The sequence below is a fragment of the Aquila chrysaetos genome, chromosome 15, assembly GCF_900496995.4.
Source record: "Aquila chrysaetos chrysaetos chromosome 15, bAquChr1.4, whole genome shotgun sequence".
Lineage (NCBI taxonomy): Eukaryota > Metazoa > Chordata > Aves > Accipitriformes > Accipitridae > Aquila > Aquila chrysaetos.
The window spans coordinates 1,627,682-1,644,301 of NC_044018.1; the positions used below are offsets into that span (position 1 = coordinate 1,627,682).

Sequence of the window (16,620 nt, forward strand, 5' to 3'; positions counted from 1 at the left end):
GGCTCCGAGGGAGTTGGCTGGCAGGCGCTGGGGGAAGGCAGCGACCTGGAGGCAGCCGGAGCTGCGACAGTCATGCCGGGAGGACGGCGAGGAGCTGCTCGCCCTGGGCACCTCCTTTGTCAGACAGGTCCATCCTTGGTCCGTCTGCTCCCTCCTTCCTCGCATCCCCCCCGCTCTCCCGCAGCTGTTTCCATGGCCACGGAGCTGCTGCAGCAACCGCAGCGGGGTCTCCGGCACCGAGCCGTGCATCCCTTCCCCAGCCATGCAGCCGGGACAGACCCGGACCCCGGGCCCATGGCCGCTCCTGCACACCGACACTCGGCCTCGGGGTGTTTGCACTGGCTCGCACACGGCCACATCCATTCTGGCACCAACACTCGCCACGTCGATTGCACGAAGCCCAGGGAACGGGCTCTTCCCGTGCCCTGACGGTTCTCATGTGCAATGCACCACCTCTCACACGTCTCCGCGTTATTTCTCGCACGAGGATCCATTTCTTGCACGTGTGTGGCACAGGAGGGACAAGGCCCTGAAGAAGGGACGCTGTCACAGTGCAAGGCAATGCTACCCGCGCATGAATCGCTTGCAGCAGCAGACGGAGGAGAATCTCTGCTGAAAAACCAGGCACTGCCCTCCCTCCAGCTGCAAGGGGTCCACCTGTGGCCGTCTCTGCTGGGAGCACTGGTGTTTCCAGGTGTATCAGCCTGACATGCCCCAGCTCCAGAAGATGCTGCAGGCAAATCAACAGGTCACCTGAGCCTGAACCACATCTCCCCTATGCTCTGGGCTGGCCTGGGGCAAGTTCCTGCCGATGGCACCCTGTCCCATCTCCCCAGCCCTTGCAGTGCTGCAGAGAAACTCCCTGCAGACCTTCAGGGAGGCCCTGCGCTTGTGCTGGGGGCTGCGAGGGCTACAGGACTGTCCCCAACACCTCCTGGGGTCCAGACATCCACAGATGAGAACCGCGGTTATTCTGCCCCAACAGAAAGTCCGGGGACAGTGCTGTGCCCTGCACCACCCCACCACCCACACCACCAACACAGCACACCAACACCCTGGCTCAGGGATGGGGAAACTGAGTCACACGCTGCCTCTCATGCCCCAAAACCACCGGCTCTTTCCCCAATCCCAGCGAAGCTGTGCAGGCCACAGGGACACTCAGGGGACATGTGCAAGGTTGTCACCACCACAGCTTTACATGCACACCTCATGCACGGCTGCTCCAGACCATCAAACACAGCAGGGTGACAGTGGCAGGGCCAGTTCAGCCACAGAGGCAAAAAATCCAGTCTCTGCCAGCCAGAAACTTTGGTTACACCCACACGAGCAACCCAGGCTCAGCACAGACACAGATGGGAACATCTAAATCATGGTGACCACATGTCGTTACCAAATGCCTTAGGGGTGACCCAAGGGAGCGTCAGCAGGGAATGAAAGACTGGTGATCAGGACACACCGAAGCTTGTGTCCCTGAGCCAGGACTGGGGTTTGCGCATGAAGGAAATCCCCTTAGAGCCTCTGATACGTGCCTTAATTTCCCTGGGGAGCCTATCATGTCCTAAAGCCCCCGAAAAACATGCTGAGACAACACTTGTGTGTGGCAGGAATGGCTGTGTACCTTCATGATCTTCATATTCTTTTGCAGATATTGACGCTATGTATAACCATACTTTATCTGTGTATGTGTGACTTTACTACCCTGCCTGGATGTGATTTTAACTACACTGCCCCAATTATTGCTTGTCAAGTACTGTCAACTAACTATACCCCCTAAGCCTAATCTCTAATGGAAGAGTTTTTGCAGCATGCAGCCTTACATCAACTGTTGAAGCAGAGGAGGGAGCAGGCACAACAAATGTGAATATCTGTCCACCACAGGTCACACAAATCCTGGAATGTGCTCAAAAAATAGTCAAATGTAGCTGGTGGGAATGCCCTTTAGTGTCGTCTCCCCCCCACTATGGGAATATTCAATGTCTTTCTTCATCCCTCAGTTGTTATCTTTATTTTGAGTAATATTTTATTTGTTTTAGTGACTTCTTTACATATTAGTACCTGGTTTTCGGCCTGCACTATTCTGACGGTTTCTTCGTGCACCACCGTATCGACTCAACGTGACCCGTCATTGCTCCATGACCAAACTCCCCTCCATGCCTGACACCCCCAGGGAGGGAGGTGGGAGGCATCAACATCGGCCTTGGCCTTAGGCCACCACAACAAGACGACCACCCTTTCCCCCACCAAACAAGGGGTGAAATGCAATGCTAGCAGTGCCTCACAAGGTATTTCCAGGCCCCGTGCGCGCCAAGGACAGAACCGGCATGGAAAGGGAGCAGACGTGGGATGTGATGATGGGTTTACAAGCCCAAATGGTGCTTCCGCAACACAACAATTAAAAAGGACAGTCCCATCAGGGAATGTGAGATTCCCCAAGCCCGGTCGGCTGGTCCAAGTCACTTGTCCAGAGAAGAAGCCATGCCCTGCTCCCTGCCCGATATCCATGGTCATGTAAGTCTTTGCATGCCCGGATATTAAGTCTAGTCCTGTATTAGTGAATTACTGGATTTGCTGTCATTATGACCTGGATAATTGCACTACTGATCTGTATTTATTGCTGTACTGTTATTTAGAGATAAGTTGTTTATCCCTAAAGCTGCTGGTCTGGTGTCTGTTGCCATATCCTGAACCTATAAGTCGGCAGGGCTGCTGTAAGCCCTTACACTGCCCAAACTCGGTAAGGAGTTGGCACACTGCTAAGCTACCTCCCAGGTCCTCCTGTCCAGGTACAAAGGGGTTCTGTTCCTCCCAACCCAGAGAAAACCCCACAGAGGGCTTTATACCTGGTAGCAAAACAAGGAGAAAAAAAATTACCTTCTTTTTTTCTCCTCTTTTCCAAACAAACTAAAGGACATGCTTGGCCCAGGATGAAATGCCCAAAGAAATCCCCAACTTCATCTCTGTCATGTCGCTGGGATCGGGGCAGGGCAGCGCTTGCCTCCTGCCTGGCAGTGGGAATTATAAGCCCATTCCTATGCTGCTACTGAGCAGGTAGGGTCCCTGATAGCTTGGGAGAGGGGACAGTGCCCTGGACCAAGGCGAGGAGCTGCCCAGAGATGTCCCCACTGGCATCTCAAGGAGGAAGGGCTGAATTCACCAAATCAGCTGCCAGACAGATTTGTAAGAAACAATAACACCCGTATGATCAGGAATGACTGTACGTGGATGCGTAGGACCAGCGGAGGGAGGGTTAAAGGAATCAGCTTACACTGGCATGGAGATCTGTGCCTGGTTTCATCAAGCTGCCAGACAGTGGGAAGATGAAGAACAAACCAAAGATAACAAAGCTAAAGATAAGGTGACGTGAAGATGAAGAACAGAGCTGGAGCCATAAAACACCCAGAGATGGATAGTGGCAGGACTCTTTTGGCAAAGATTTATGAGACCAGATCATGAGGCAGAAGATCTCAAACAGCCCACAACAGACCTGTCAAAAAAGCAGCTTCTCGTGGCCAGTCAGGAGGAAGTCAGAAGAGGGGACACGACAGCCGGCATCCCTGGTCCATAGCACACACTAGTGACCCCCAGCACCCACTTCTGCCACCCCCACTTCCACACCGGGCTTCTCGCCAGCCAGACGCATGCTCCCAGCAAGATGTGGCGGGGGGGGGGGGGCGTCACAGGACCCCTAAGCTTAGGGCATCTCCACTGAGGAAACCCCCTCCCGTGCCCATCTTTATCCTGACGGCAAAGTCCCCCAAGAGCCGAGAGATGCTCAAACGACGTGGTCCCTGCCCGGGGATCTCCTCGCCGAGAGGCGGCCGTGACCGCCCTGGGAAGAGGACCTCAAACCCCCCAGCCGTGTGTGTCCCCTCCCCGTACCTTCTCTTCGAGGCATGGATGCAAAGGTTCCCCTTCTTGACAGGATCTGGCCGGACTACAAGGAGCAGACAAGGACATGATTTACAACCAGGGTCCCCGCGGATGGCCCTGCCCCAGGGATGGGCCCCTCCACTCAGACCCCGCGGGCCGTGTCCCGGGGTGCCACGGGGCCACTGCCAGCTCTGGTGTCACCTAAGGCCACCAGCAACATCGTCCCCTCAAGAACCTCTTTCGTGAGGGGTCCATCCTCAGGGAGGGCCCATTCCTCGCCCCCCACCAAGAACCGAGTCAACACCAAACCCAACAGCTCCTAAACAAGACCAAACCGATATCTTCCATCCAAACACGCCCCCCCAGAAAGCTGCATCCCGCCCAACCTCCCCGGCCCGGCCTATTCTCCATCCCACAAGGACCCAGCTGAAGCAAGAGAGCGGGCAACACCTCCCCATGGCCATGCAGCAGGTCTGGGCGGGGGGGGACACGGGAGATGTAACCCCCAACCGCTCTACCTGGAGCTCTCCAGGGCCACACCAACCCTCACAGCTCGGCCCGTGAGGACAGCCGGACGGCCTGGGAGCACCCAGGACAACACGATGCTACGCGGTGCTGCTGCTTTCGAACCCCTGGAGATGCCGGGACGGGGCGGGGGACATGCTGCTGAGAGCAGGGGCAGAGGGCAGGCCGCGCCGCAGGTGGGAGGGCTGCTGCTCTCACCCCTGCTCCCCTTGGGGAGGCCAGGGGACCCGGGGCCGCGTCTGTCGCTTCACTACGGCACCTCGCTGCCGACAACCAGGGCAGGGCAGGCAGGGCAGGCAGGGCAGGCAGGGCGGAGATGGCGGGCGGGGGGCCCGAACCCGGGTCCTTCCCCTCCCCACCGCGCCTCACTGCCGCCCCCTGCAGGACGGGAACGGCCGCTGGCGCAGCGGCGCGCCCCAACGTTCTCGCCAAATCTCGCGAGAACTTCGGGCACGGGTAAAAGGGGAGGGGGGGGGTGAGTGGCGGAAGTCTCGCGAGAGCCGAGGCGCAGGGCGGCGAGGCGGCCCCGGGCCCGCCGCGCTCCCTCCCTCCCGCCTTCCTTCCTTCCTTCCGCCGCCCCAACCGGGCCCGGCCCGGTCCCCGCCGCCCCGGCCCGCCATGGAGGCGAATCCGCCGAAGCGGAAGGAGACGCGCAAATCGCTACGGATTAAAGTCATCTCCATGGGCAACGCGGAGGTGGGCAAGGTGAGGAACTGCGATTGGCGGGCGGGCGGTGGCGGGCAGGCCAGCTACCCAATGGGAAGCCGGGTGCGGGCTGCCGCGTTGCTAGAGAGGCCGCGGATTGGTGGCTGTGCCGGCCGGCGGGAGCCAATCAGGGGCAGGCCGCGCCGTGCGGTGCGAGGCGGGAGGTTGGAGCGAGTGGAGGATTGACAGCTTCGGGGGTGGGGCCGCGCGCCGTAACGCAGGGTTTTATTGGCTGCGTGGCAAGGGGCGGGGCCTACGGGGAGGGGCGGGGCCGCAACGCTTCCGCGCGTAGCGGACGGCGGGTGTCATGGCGGCGGGTGTAATGGCGGCGCCCGTGGCCTCTGCTGTCAGCGGCCTCCTCCGTGCCCGGGCTCCTCCGTACCCGCCGCCCCCCGGGGCAGGCCCGGTGCGGGGCTCACCGTGCCTCTCCGCCCCGGCACGGGTGGCCGGCGGTCAGTGGCCGGCCCGCGGTCCCGCTCGGGGCTTGCTCCCCGGCCCGCCAGGCCCCAGAGCGTCCCCCGCCTCTCTGTGGGGTGGGTCCCTCCGTGATCCGGCTGCTGAGGAACACCCGTTCCCGTGTCCGCTTCCTGCAGAGGGAGCCCGCGTGACCGTGTCCCGGCCGCAGATACCGTCGTGCAGCGCCTGAGGGTAGAAAGTGAGGATCCAGCCCTTAGTGCCTTCCTGGAGGGCAGTCGGAGGCTGCTGGGGGAATCCCACCCCTCCCCAGTTTGGCTTTAGTCAGGGTTTCCTCAGCAGCCTCCCTTCCTCCTGCTGTGGTGAACAACACAGGTCTTCTTTGGGATGTTATTTCTCTTCCAGCCAGGTTCTGATCTGAAGTGCTGCCCTTTTTTTGTCTGCTGAATAAATGTAGTCTTGTTAAACTGCTGACAGCACAAGGGCTCCCTTGTGGGCAGACAAATGCCTCACTTGATAGTAAGAAAATCCAGAAGGATCTTGCAGGACAGAGTGAGTGAGCAAAGAGGTGGCAGGTGACATTTATCCTTGTGGCATTTATCCTTTGATAGCTGATAGCAGTCGACTCCTCTGCTCTCCCTAAACAGTATCTCTGCCAGTCAGTGGCAGAATTGGGGATGGAGGGACCTGATGTGACCCTGAATGTCCTTCTCATGCTGCCTGCTTGGGCTGCCAAAATATTCTTCATGGCTTTTGGGGAGCTGACTGCCCCCAGGCCCCTGAACACACAGCTCCTCTGGGCTGGATGTTTTCTGTAGGGGAATAAATCAGTTTCTTGGCACTCCTATCTCCAAACAGGTAAGGAGTAGCTGTCACCCGGGGGCTGGGGTCCTGGGTTTTCCTTCCTTTGCAGAAAGAAAACTGCTCCTGGTAAAAGTTGATCCTTTGGTTGTGGGTTAATCAGCTAGTTTAGGGACTTAGGGCAGAGTTGATGTCTCTGCAGACATCCAGCTCGCTGGGGGCTGTCAGCGAGTTCCCTGTTAATGTGAATATTATGGTGTATGGTGCCATCCTGCTGACACTCCCTTTTCCTTTCTCCCAGAGCTGCATTATAAAGCGTTATTGTGAGAAGAGGTTTGTTCCCAAATACCTGGCAACTATTGGTATTGACTACGGAGTCACAAAGTAAGCACCTTCACGGTGAGGAGCCACAGGTGCTGGGAGAGTGGGATGAGCTGGGTGGTCGCAGACAGCAGGCATGGGTCTGCCAGGGCCTGGGCAAGGTGTCTGCTGTGGGCGGCACTGGTCTCCACAGGGGCAGAGGCAACGTGCAGTGGGGCTGTCCCACCTCCTGCAACTCCTGAGTGACCACACAGCTCTGAGCCAGACACGCTTGGCTCTGCCAAGGCTGCTTAGTTTCCACAGCATAATCTGCATTTTTGCTTTAATAATAAGGTAATCTGCATAATCTGCCTTCCTCTGGTAGCATAGCTCCCCATTACCATGTTACATCCAGAGCTGGTGGTGTCCTTGTCTGACTGGCTGTAGGGGCAGTTTTCTGGTGATTAAACCCCGGCACTCGGAACTTCTTACTGATTTTTCTGTCCCCAATCAACCAGCTCTGTCTCTGCAGAGGGCTGGCTGGGGCACAACCTGTGCAACAGCTGAGCTAGAGCCTTCTCAAGTGTTTCCCACTTCTCTTTCAGAGTGCAGGTCAGAGACCGAGAGATCAAGGTGAACATCTTTGATATGGCGGGGCACCCATTCTTCTATGAGGTAAGGCAGACCCGGGTCCGGGCAGCACGCCGCAGGGCTGCCCTCAGCCAGCCCATCTCAGAAGCATTCAGCACCCGTCAGCTTTCCTCAGATGTGCCTGAAGTTGGGTTTGGGGGTGGGAAACTTGAAAGTACATTTCTTAGGAGCTTTCTCTGCTACAATGCTCTCCCTTCTTTCCTGCCATTGACACCTAATGCAGGCCAGCACTGGAAACCCCTGCTGCCTCTCTGTCAGCGGTGATTCCCTGCTGCTAGAGGTTGCCGAATCCAGGAGCCTGATGGAGGTGAGGCTGCCACAGCTGCGTACTCCGAGGTCCAAACAGTAGTGAGGCTGAGTGCATATCCCCAGTAGGCACACATAGGCACACCTATACAAGACATATATACGTATACACATGGCTGGCTGTGCAGATCAACACAGATAGAAACAGCCAGTGATGGCACAAACAGCACCAGTGGCCTCATCCTGGTCTCTCTGGCTGATAGGGAGAATCACAGTTATTAAGACTGGAACCTATAAAGCCACAAACAACTCCGATAGAAAGAATAATCCAACAACTTTCTCATAAACCATGAGTGTAAGGTTTGGCTGTGCTACCACTCGTGTTGCTAACCCTATTTGAAAGTGACTCCTTGTGCTTATGAATCTGCCCATCTTGAGGTTAAATTTACTCAGATTGGGAGATCTTTGGAGCTTACCTTGGGCATTTGTAGCATACTGGCATCCTAATCCCTGACCAAAGTGCTGTAAAACACAGTTGGACTAGATGATGGTTGTAGGTCCTTGCAACGGAAATATCCTATCCGATCCTAAAATTATTTGCTACACGAGTAATAAACAGTACTGTTTACAAAAAGGAGCTTGCAGGATAAAACTTTAGGATTGAATACGTAGACTACAACATCCGTTTTGGAGAGCTGGCACAAAGAAATGATAGTCCTCATTGTTAATCACATTTATTTTAAATTATAAACAAAGTAATAAAGTGGGCCCACAAGTGGAAGAAAGGAACATTAAATGTTTTTCCAGTATAATCCTATTAACAGTGTAATGCATACTAATTCTTAATTATAAATACACTGTTGATGCTTGGCAAAGTGTCATCCTGTGACTAACAAAAATATATAGAATGTTAGGAAAGAGCAGCTTATAACATGATAAATACTAACGTGACATAAAAAAGTGAAAATGAGGGAGGGCAAAAGAGTGAGACAACAACAAGGAATGTAATGGTTTATACTGGCCAGGTGACTGCCTGGCTATTGACTGTTATTTATCTGGTTACTCATAAGCCTCCCATTCCTCCCTTGTGTTCTCAGCATTTGCTTGTTACATGCTCTGAAGTTTGGGGCACAGCAAGGATTTCTATGTTATTTGTCTCTTGTGTGTAGAACTACAAGTCTTGACTTGGGTTTGTAAGTCCTGATACAGTACAAGTAGCCAGTGAAATGTAATTAATTAAGAATAGCCTGGAATACAGCAGGAAGCAGGGAGATTGGAGGGCAGAGCTGACAGCATAAAGAAGTTGAGGGACAGAAGACTGTAAAGACTCTTCTCATGCAGATGTGGTCAGTAGAGGTCTTTCTCTGTAGCACAGTTGTCGCTTGCAGATGTATGAGCTGCTCACATGTATTGACTTTCTGGCTATGCCATGGCCAATCCATATGAGAGACAATGGAGGAGAGAAAGACTCGGAGTCCTTGGAAAGTGTAATGGTCTTAAACTGTCCGTTTGGTGAATAAATATGTGGCAAATATTTATTGAAGAGCAACAAGACAGAAAACTGACTGCTTTGCTGCTTTGTTTGGTTTTGTATTTTCAGCATTTAATACTTGTGTAGTAAGTCTCCGATGCATAATTGGTTTTATACTAAAATATAAGTAAACAGGGAAAAATAAAAACAAAAACCCCTGCCAGGCACAAGTATAAACTGGGAGAGGAGTGGCTGGAGAGCAGCCCTGCAGAAAGGGATCTGGAGATGCTGGTCGACAGCAGGCTCAGTATGAGTCAGCAGCGTGCCCTGACGTCCAAGAGGGCAAACCGCAGCCTGGGGGGCATCAAACACAGCATGACCAGCTGGTAAAAAGAGGGGATTATCCCTCTGTATTCAGCGTTGGTGTGGCCTCATCTTGAGTACTACGTGCAGTTCTGGGCACCACAATTGAAGAAGGATGTGAAGGTCCTTGAATGTGTCCAGAGAAGGGCAACAAAGCTGGTGAAAGGGCTGGAAGGAGTGTCCTGTGAGGGGTGGCTGAGGACTCTGGATTGCTCTGGTTTGGAGAAAAGGAGGGTGAGGGGAGACCTCATTGCTCTCTGCAGCTTCCTGAGGAGGGAAAGTGGAGAGGAAGGTGCTGAACTCTTCATCCTGGTATCCAGTGATAGGATGCGTGGGCATGGTTCAAAGCTGCGCCAGAGGAGATTCAGACATTTGGACAATGCCCTTAATAACATGTTTTAACTTCTGGTCAGCCCTGAAGTGGTCAGGCAGTTGGACTAGGTGATTGTTGTAGGTCCATTCCAATGGAAACAGTCTGTTCTATTCCAATACCTGTCCTGTAGCTGACCTTAGGCCTTCATCCAGCAGCTGTCCTGGGGATCCTTGGTCTCCCCAGTTGCTGGCACTGGGCATACAAGCCCCAGAGGCTGAGCCCTGCTCCAGCTGCTGGTACAGACCCCCTTATGCACACCCACACGCACAGATGAACATCCTGTGGATCCCTCCAGTAGCTGGGCTTAGACATGCAGTCTGTCCAGTGACTAACCCTGGATCCTCGCTCTCCCCTGCTGCCCACACAGGTGTCTTGGTTGACTCCCAGACTTTCCAGTCTCCCCAGGAGTTGGTCTGACACCTTGTCTGCCATTGTGCGTCTGTACTCTTTTGTGTGTAGGTGAGTATTTTATGGGCTGATCGCTCTCCTCTGGCAGCACAATGAGGGTGTTATTTGGGTTCCTCCATCTGTCCTTTTTCTCTGATTTTCTGGTTGTGTGGAGATAAGATTTTTATCACAGAATCTAATAGGTGCTAGGTAAATGGTGATCCCCCAAATCTGCTGGGCTGCATGCTCTTAGCCTGGCTGTCACTGATGCCAGCGTCCTGCCTTTGTCCCCGCAGGTGAGGAACGAGTTTTACAAGGACACGCAGGGGGTCATCCTGGTCTATGATGTTGGACAAAAGGAGTCTTTCGACGCGCTGGACGCGTGGCTGGCTGAGATGAAGCAGGAGCTGGGCCCCCATGGGAACATGGAGAACATTGTCTTCGTTGTCTGTGCGAACAAGGTGGGCTGTGATGAGGAGTCAGGCTGCGGTGCCGTCCTGATCTCCGGCCCTCAGGGCTCGTTGTGTTCCCAGCTTGAGCCCAAGCTGTCTAGCTCCAGCTGCAGCAAGGGAAGTGTTGTTAGGTTGTAGGGAAGACTTTGTAAGAGCCAGGAATGTATGTGAGGAATGCTGGAGACCACATTTCAATGGGGTTTCGAGAATGTGGTGGCCACACGTCAGTCAGGAAGGTATCAAGTAGAGGTGACATTGTCTCTGGACTAGATAAACTCTCAAAGGCCTTTTCACTTGAGCTTTCTGTGCTTTCTTTCCATGCTGCCCCCATCCCTTCAGGATAAGCAAACAGCCTCTCCAACCAGACAGGCCCCTTACCCGCTGTTAGATGATTAGCCTTGGAGCTGTGTTCCTCCAGCTGCCGCTGCAGACCCTGGCTGAGCTCTGATCTCTGCCTTTTCTCCCGGTCTAGATCGACTGCACCAAGCACCGCAGCGTGGATGAAAGCGAGGGGCGGCTCTGGGCAGAGAGCCGGGGCTTTCTTTACTTTGAGACATCGGCACAAACAGGAGAAGGAATCAACGAGATGTTTCAGGTGAGGCAGAATGAAGGTGGTGAGGGCACAGACACCACACTGAGCCAGGATTTGATGGCAGAATGTCTCCTGAACTGCCTGGATCCCACAAAACCTGTTGACCCTCTGCCCCAGAGGTGTATTCCCAGTGAAATGCCACCCTGAGAAAGCCATAGCTGTTTAGCTGAGGTTCAGTGTTGATCCTCCCAGTCCTGACCTGGCCCTAGCATTGCATTGCTCAAAGCTGATGATCCCTCTTGCTGCACTGGGAACATGATGCAGAGATGCCCATGTCATCTTTTGAGGTCTGGCACTGAGCTGAAGTGGGTTTGAGATAAATGTGGGGCCTGGCCTCCTCCTCAGTCTGTCCCATGGTCCTTGCAGGGACCAGATCCCCCCAGACTGGGGTATCTCAGTCCCCCATGGCCATGGTGGGTGAACATTCAGCAGTTGTGCAAATGCTCCACCATGCTTCGGAGGATGAGCCTGCAGCCAGTGAGGGCAGTGGGGTCTCCTATGCACTGCTACCACCTCTGGGGACCGTTCCTTCCTGCTAACTCCTCCCTGTGTCCGCAGACTTTCTACTCCGCCATCATCGACCTGTGTGACAACGGCGGGAAACGCCCTCCTTCCAGCATGGGGGTCGGCTTCACCAAAGAGCAGGCAGATGCCATTCGCAGGATCCGCAACAGCAAGGACAGCTGGGACATGCTGGGGGTCAAACCTGGAGCCACAAGGTGAGGGAGACTTCAGCATTTGCCTGGCTGTCTGTAATCTGTCTGACCCGGCAGGCTGGTTGCATCTGTGGTCTCTTAGTGACCTGCCTGCTGATAAGCTCACCTTGGTTTATATAGCAGCTGGGCACAAGTATCTAGCCACAAAATTGAGGCAGTGGAAAAGAAACCCTCAGTCCTGAGCACCAAATTTCCCCTTTTAACAGACAAGCCAGGCTGGAGGCAAGGGGGGAATGATGAACATGAGAATTTCAGCCCTGCCAGCTGCCCGGCCTTGCATCCTGCCTCCAGGCTGAGCCGTCTCTGGTCACTCACTTGCCAGATGCACTTGGAGCAGCTCCAGCTTTACTTTCCTTGCCCTCCAGGTCTGGAGAAGCTTTCAGGCTGCTGTAAGGCTGCTGCCCACGTTATCAAAAAGGGATTGATGTTGGAGGTCTTCCACCTGGAAACGGTACTCCCACAAGACAAGCTTTCTCTTGTCTTCCTTGGAGGACCTCTGGCCAGGTGAAATTGGTCATTGCCTGTGTAAGGGGTTGGATATTGAATCTCCCAGTTCTGCTGTATGACTTGGGCAACTAAAACAAGCTCTCAGAGCTATGCCTTGCTTTCTTCTCTCTGAAACACAAGGACTACCCTTGTGTACTCCATAAGGAGGGGCTGGAGAGTGGATTTCTGGAAAACATAAGATTTGGGACTCGTACATCCTCCCGTTGGCGCTCTGAAATGTAGGTGTTGAGTCTAACCCCTCCCCCAGCCCCCTCTCATCTACAGAGAGAGATCAGCAGCTCTGCAGGGCAGTTTGTGCTGTGATCACCAGCACGGATGGACTCACCTCCCTCAGGAGGTGCCCCCCTCTCTCCACGGCCGGCAGCTGGAGCCGAGATGTCTGCCTTAGACCAGACACCCAAGGCTTAAAGGGCTGAAGTGATGTGCAATGCCTTCGCCCGGAGTGCGTAGGCGGTTTGATGCGAAGCTGAGTCAGGGTGCATGTGCCCCCACGCTGTCTCCCAGCTTTCTGTTCTTGTGGTGCCAGAGACTCAGCACACCAAGGCACGTGTCACAGGCACGTGTCTGTCATGGTGGGAGCATTTGTGCTGGCACAGTCCCGTGGTGGAGAGGGTGTATCTGCCCCAGGAGAGGGGATCTCCCCCTCATCTGCTCGTGCCACACCAAGAAGTGCCCTGTGTGCTTTTCTGCAGCTCTTTCTCTATAGCATCACCTCCAAAGCCTGGAGGTCCTTAGTGCCAGTGAGGGAAGGGTTCAAAAGTGTCTACACAGGGCCCTTGAGGACAGGGAGAGCTCCTGGCCCTGCTGTGCTCTGCCAGCGTGGCAAGGCTGAGCCGGGCTGTGTGTTGCATGGGTCCCCTCACTCTTGTTGTGTCTTCTAGGGACGAAGTGAACAAAGCCTATCGAAAGCTGGCCGTGCTGCTCCACCCTGATAAGTGTGTGGCTCCTGGCAGCGAGGACGCCTTCAAAGCAGTGGTGAACGCCCGGACTGCGCTTCTAAAAAACATCAAGTAGGAAACAGAGCCACTCGGAGCTGGAAACCTTCCCCTCTTCCCAGCTAGCTCCCAGGCAGCTGTACAGCTGTGGGGCACCCCTCTCCTCCTCACGCTTACTGCTGGCATGGACACAGACGCTCCCAGCACTGGCTGTGGGAGCAGGACTGCATCTGACCATAGTGTGCTTGCCGTGTGCTGGAAAGGGAGCAGAGTGCTGAGGAGGGGAGAGGGACCCCAGAGCCCTCCCCTGCATCCGTGGTTGGTGCAAGTACTGAAAGCAGTGAGGTCCCCAGCTTCCCGGCTGTGTTATACCTCCTGGGAGTTACCAGCTGTGGAGGGGCTTTGCTGCGTGGCTCTAACCTGTGGATGCAGTGAGGGCAGAGCAAGATCTGACCCGAAAGCTACTGCGCCTGAAAGCGTTGGCGTCGTGGGTGAAGGATGCCCAGGAGGGGTAATGGGTTGTCAGTCCTTCTGGGTTATCCTACAACCACCTCTGCAAGGCTGCCTGGGCTGAAAGCTGCACGGGCACTGCTGAGCACCGGGGTGGTTCAGCATCCCAGGCAACGCTGGCTCCTTCCAGCTGACACCCAAGGATGCTGCTTTTGGCAGTGAGGAGAAGGGTGGGTTGCTTGAGGAAACCTCCTCTGGTACTGCAGGGAGAAACTGGCTCCAAGAGTGTCCTTTTCCCCTTTTTCCCCAAGCTGTCATGGTGCCAAGAATGGTCCCTTTGGCAGGACAATGGCTCTCCCTGCGGCACCCACCTCCTCATCACAGCACAGAGTCTCCTGCCACCACCTCCTTCCATCTCCCTGAGCTAAACTCATCGGGAAGAGCCCCTGAGGCTGCAGTCCTTCAAGCCACGCACTCCCTCTCCCAGCCCTCTGCTTGCACCGTGCTGGTGAGCTTTGGGTAGGTGCCGCTGTGAGGGACTGTCCTCTGGTGTGGGTAGCTATTTGCAGACAGGAGGAGGGTGTTGAACCAAGGAGGAGGCAATTCAGCCCACAACATGGCTGCCTGTGAGCTCTGCCCTTCCTCCCCTCAGCCAGCCTCGTCTACCGAGCTTCACCCACACCACACAGCTGCGTGGGTGCCTGCAATCTGCCCGCTCGCTTGGTCCCACGGCACTCTCGGGTGAGGCGGGCGGTGGAGGGGCCACGTTCTCCCCCAGCCCTCTTCTCACAGCAGCAACGCATCGCCCTGCTTTGCTGGTTGTGTTATGGGTTGCGGATCAGCAGGTGGGTGTGAGTTGCTCCCTCCTAGTCACAGCTGCTGTTTGAATAATCTTGTTGATTTAGGGAGCATTGCTGGTCACCCCAACAAGTGCTTGTAGAGGCTTAAGATCTGGCCGTTGTGTTCCTGAGGGAGGTCAGAGCCATGATCGCTGCTAAGCTCTTAGGGGAGAGTAAATGGGAGATTCCTTGGGCTCCCATCATTTTGTCAGGACCCAGTTTTATTTTCTTGCTGCTGTATGAGCTTGTCAGGGAAGGTCAGGATGCTAAGCTACAAAAAGAAAGCCACTGAGTGTGTGCCTATGTGTCCTTACCCCACCCTACAGGTATCCTGTTCGAAAGTGTTTTCTGTTGTGGTCAGTGCAATATTTTTTTTCACTTCAAGGCAGCTTTTCTATGTTTCACCTTCAAAATATATCATAAATCAACAGTGGATTCCCCCCCACCCCTTTTTGGCAGCAGGCATTAAGGGACTTTAAAGCCAGTATCATTTTGCTCTTGCTCTGGTTTCTGGTGCTGGGTTGCTGGGAAGACGAAATAAGCTGTCCTGCTGGGAAGCACTTTTTGCTCCTCTGGTGTAGAAATAATCAAGGGGAGACATTGCTACAAGAGGTTAATGTTAAAAATAGCTCCATTTTTCCTCTCCCAGATGTATAAAAAGCTGGGCTGGGGGAGATGAGCAGGGCAGGCATTGGAGCTGTAAGTTACACTGATGGGGTCTTGTTCCACACATTTTGAAACACTATGGAGTTCACTGGAAACCTCTCCACTTGTCTAGTGGAGGAAACCACTTAATTCTGGCTTCAAACCTATTTCTCTGTATTTTTTTTCCATTGAGATGGGTAAATAATCCTGTTGCTGAATGGTGCACTTCACTTTGAGGGTGTGATCTCAGTGCCTGGAGTGGTTTAAAGGCGTCCTCGGTTCTGGCTGCTCAGGGGCTCTCCAGGTCTATTGTGCCACGCACCGTCCCTCCTGTTTGCTCCTCAGGTGACTCTGGCCACCGGTCTTGGGGTTTCTCCTGTCTGTTTACAGAGCTGACCGGATGTTTGGAGACGAATACACAAGCATGTCACGTCTAGTGATGCTGGTGACCTTCTGAGTTGTGTTATTTTTATAAATTAAAACCCCCTTTGGAACAAAGGAAGCCCTGTGAGCTGTCCTCCCGTGGCGACTGCCTGCTGTTAATGTTTAATTGCCCTTTGACTCATTTCTCTCCTCCCCAGCTGGGTCTGGCCGAGGCTGGCAGTGAAGAGCTGCCCTCGAGGGTGATGATGGAGGTTGTGAATCAACTCTGCAGGAGTGGGAGCTGGGTAAGGGATCAGTGCAGCCCTGGGAGTCCCACAGGGACGTGATGTGGGATGCACCCAGCTGCGGTGGAGCCTGGCTCTGGTCAGGGGACCCAGAGGCAGAGGGGCAGCTCCTTCCTTGCTCCGTGCACACACACCTCTGCACCAACAGCCCCAGTAGTGTGCTTCCTCCATGCCATCTCCATCAGAACCCCAAGCTCCAGATCTCTCCAGCAAGGCTGCCACCATCCAGGCTGCGTCTCTGGCCTGTGAGTCCCACGTCCTCCCATCTCATGCGAAGAGCGAATCCTGCTGCTGAAGCATCAGTCCTGCAACAAAGGCACCAGCGTCTGGATCCCAAACGAAGGGACTTCCCATTCAGCATCCAGAAATGCAGCCAGGAGCCATGTCTGAAGATCTCTGGGAACGGAAAGCCTCCCTCGATGTGCCCAGAGGCACTGCCCTGCCTGCCTGCCCTCTGCCTGCCTGCCTGTGCTTGGTGGAGTTGGCAGGCGGGGAGGACATGAGGATTTCTGGTCTGGCCCTGTGCCCAACAGCCACGGTCTGCTCCTTGCTGCTGCTCCAGGCTCGTACACCCTGTAACGTGCCCAGGCAGGGCCCGGGGAACGAACCCTCCCCTGAGACGAGGCTACACTCATCCTGCTTCACGAACCAGTGCTGGGTTCTCTTGCTGGTCCTCAGGCCAGTTTTGCTGGTCTTCAGACCAGTTAATC

General features: G+C 54.7%; 1 protein-coding gene across 2 annotated transcripts; it reads left to right on the forward strand.

Moving 5' to 3' along the window:
• Positions 1–4,892: 4,892 nt before the first annotated feature.
• Positions 4,893–15,744, forward strand: DNAJC27 (DnaJ heat shock protein family (Hsp40) member C27). 2 transcript variants are annotated; one of them, XM_030038103.1, is made up of 7 exons: positions 4,893–5,100; positions 6,617–6,699; positions 7,221–7,295; positions 10,408–10,567; positions 11,031–11,153; positions 11,709–11,869; positions 13,255–15,744. In XM_030038103.1, exons 1-7 carry the CDS (start codon positions 5,014–5,016, stop codon positions 13,385–13,387), a joined length of 822 nt encoding a protein of 273 aa, XP_029893963.1. In that variant the 5' UTR covers positions 4,893–5,013; the 3' UTR covers positions 13,388–15,744. The 2 variants fall into 2 exon arrangements, with proteins under 2 accessions (XP_029893963.1, XP_029893962.1); XM_030038102.1 differs by having other exon boundaries at positions 4,894–5,100; positions 7,221–7,290; positions 10,403–10,567.
• The last annotated feature ends 876 nt before the right edge of the window (positions 15,745–16,620 follow it).

Excerpts from the sequence above, each read along its gene's own strand:
- DNAJC27 (XM_030038103.1), top strand. The coding sequence starts at position 5,014 with ATGGAGGCGAATCCGCCGAAGCGGAAGGAGACGCGCAAATCGCTACGG. Across the intron at positions 11,154-11,708 it reads GAATCAACGAGATGTTTCAG|ACTTTCTACTCCGCCATCAT; the intron begins GTGAGGCAGAAT and ends CTGTGTCCGCAG. Across the intron at positions 11,870-13,254 it reads GTCAAACCTGGAGCCACAAG|GGACGAAGTGAACAAAGCCT; the intron begins GTGAGGGAGACT and ends TGTGTCTTCTAG.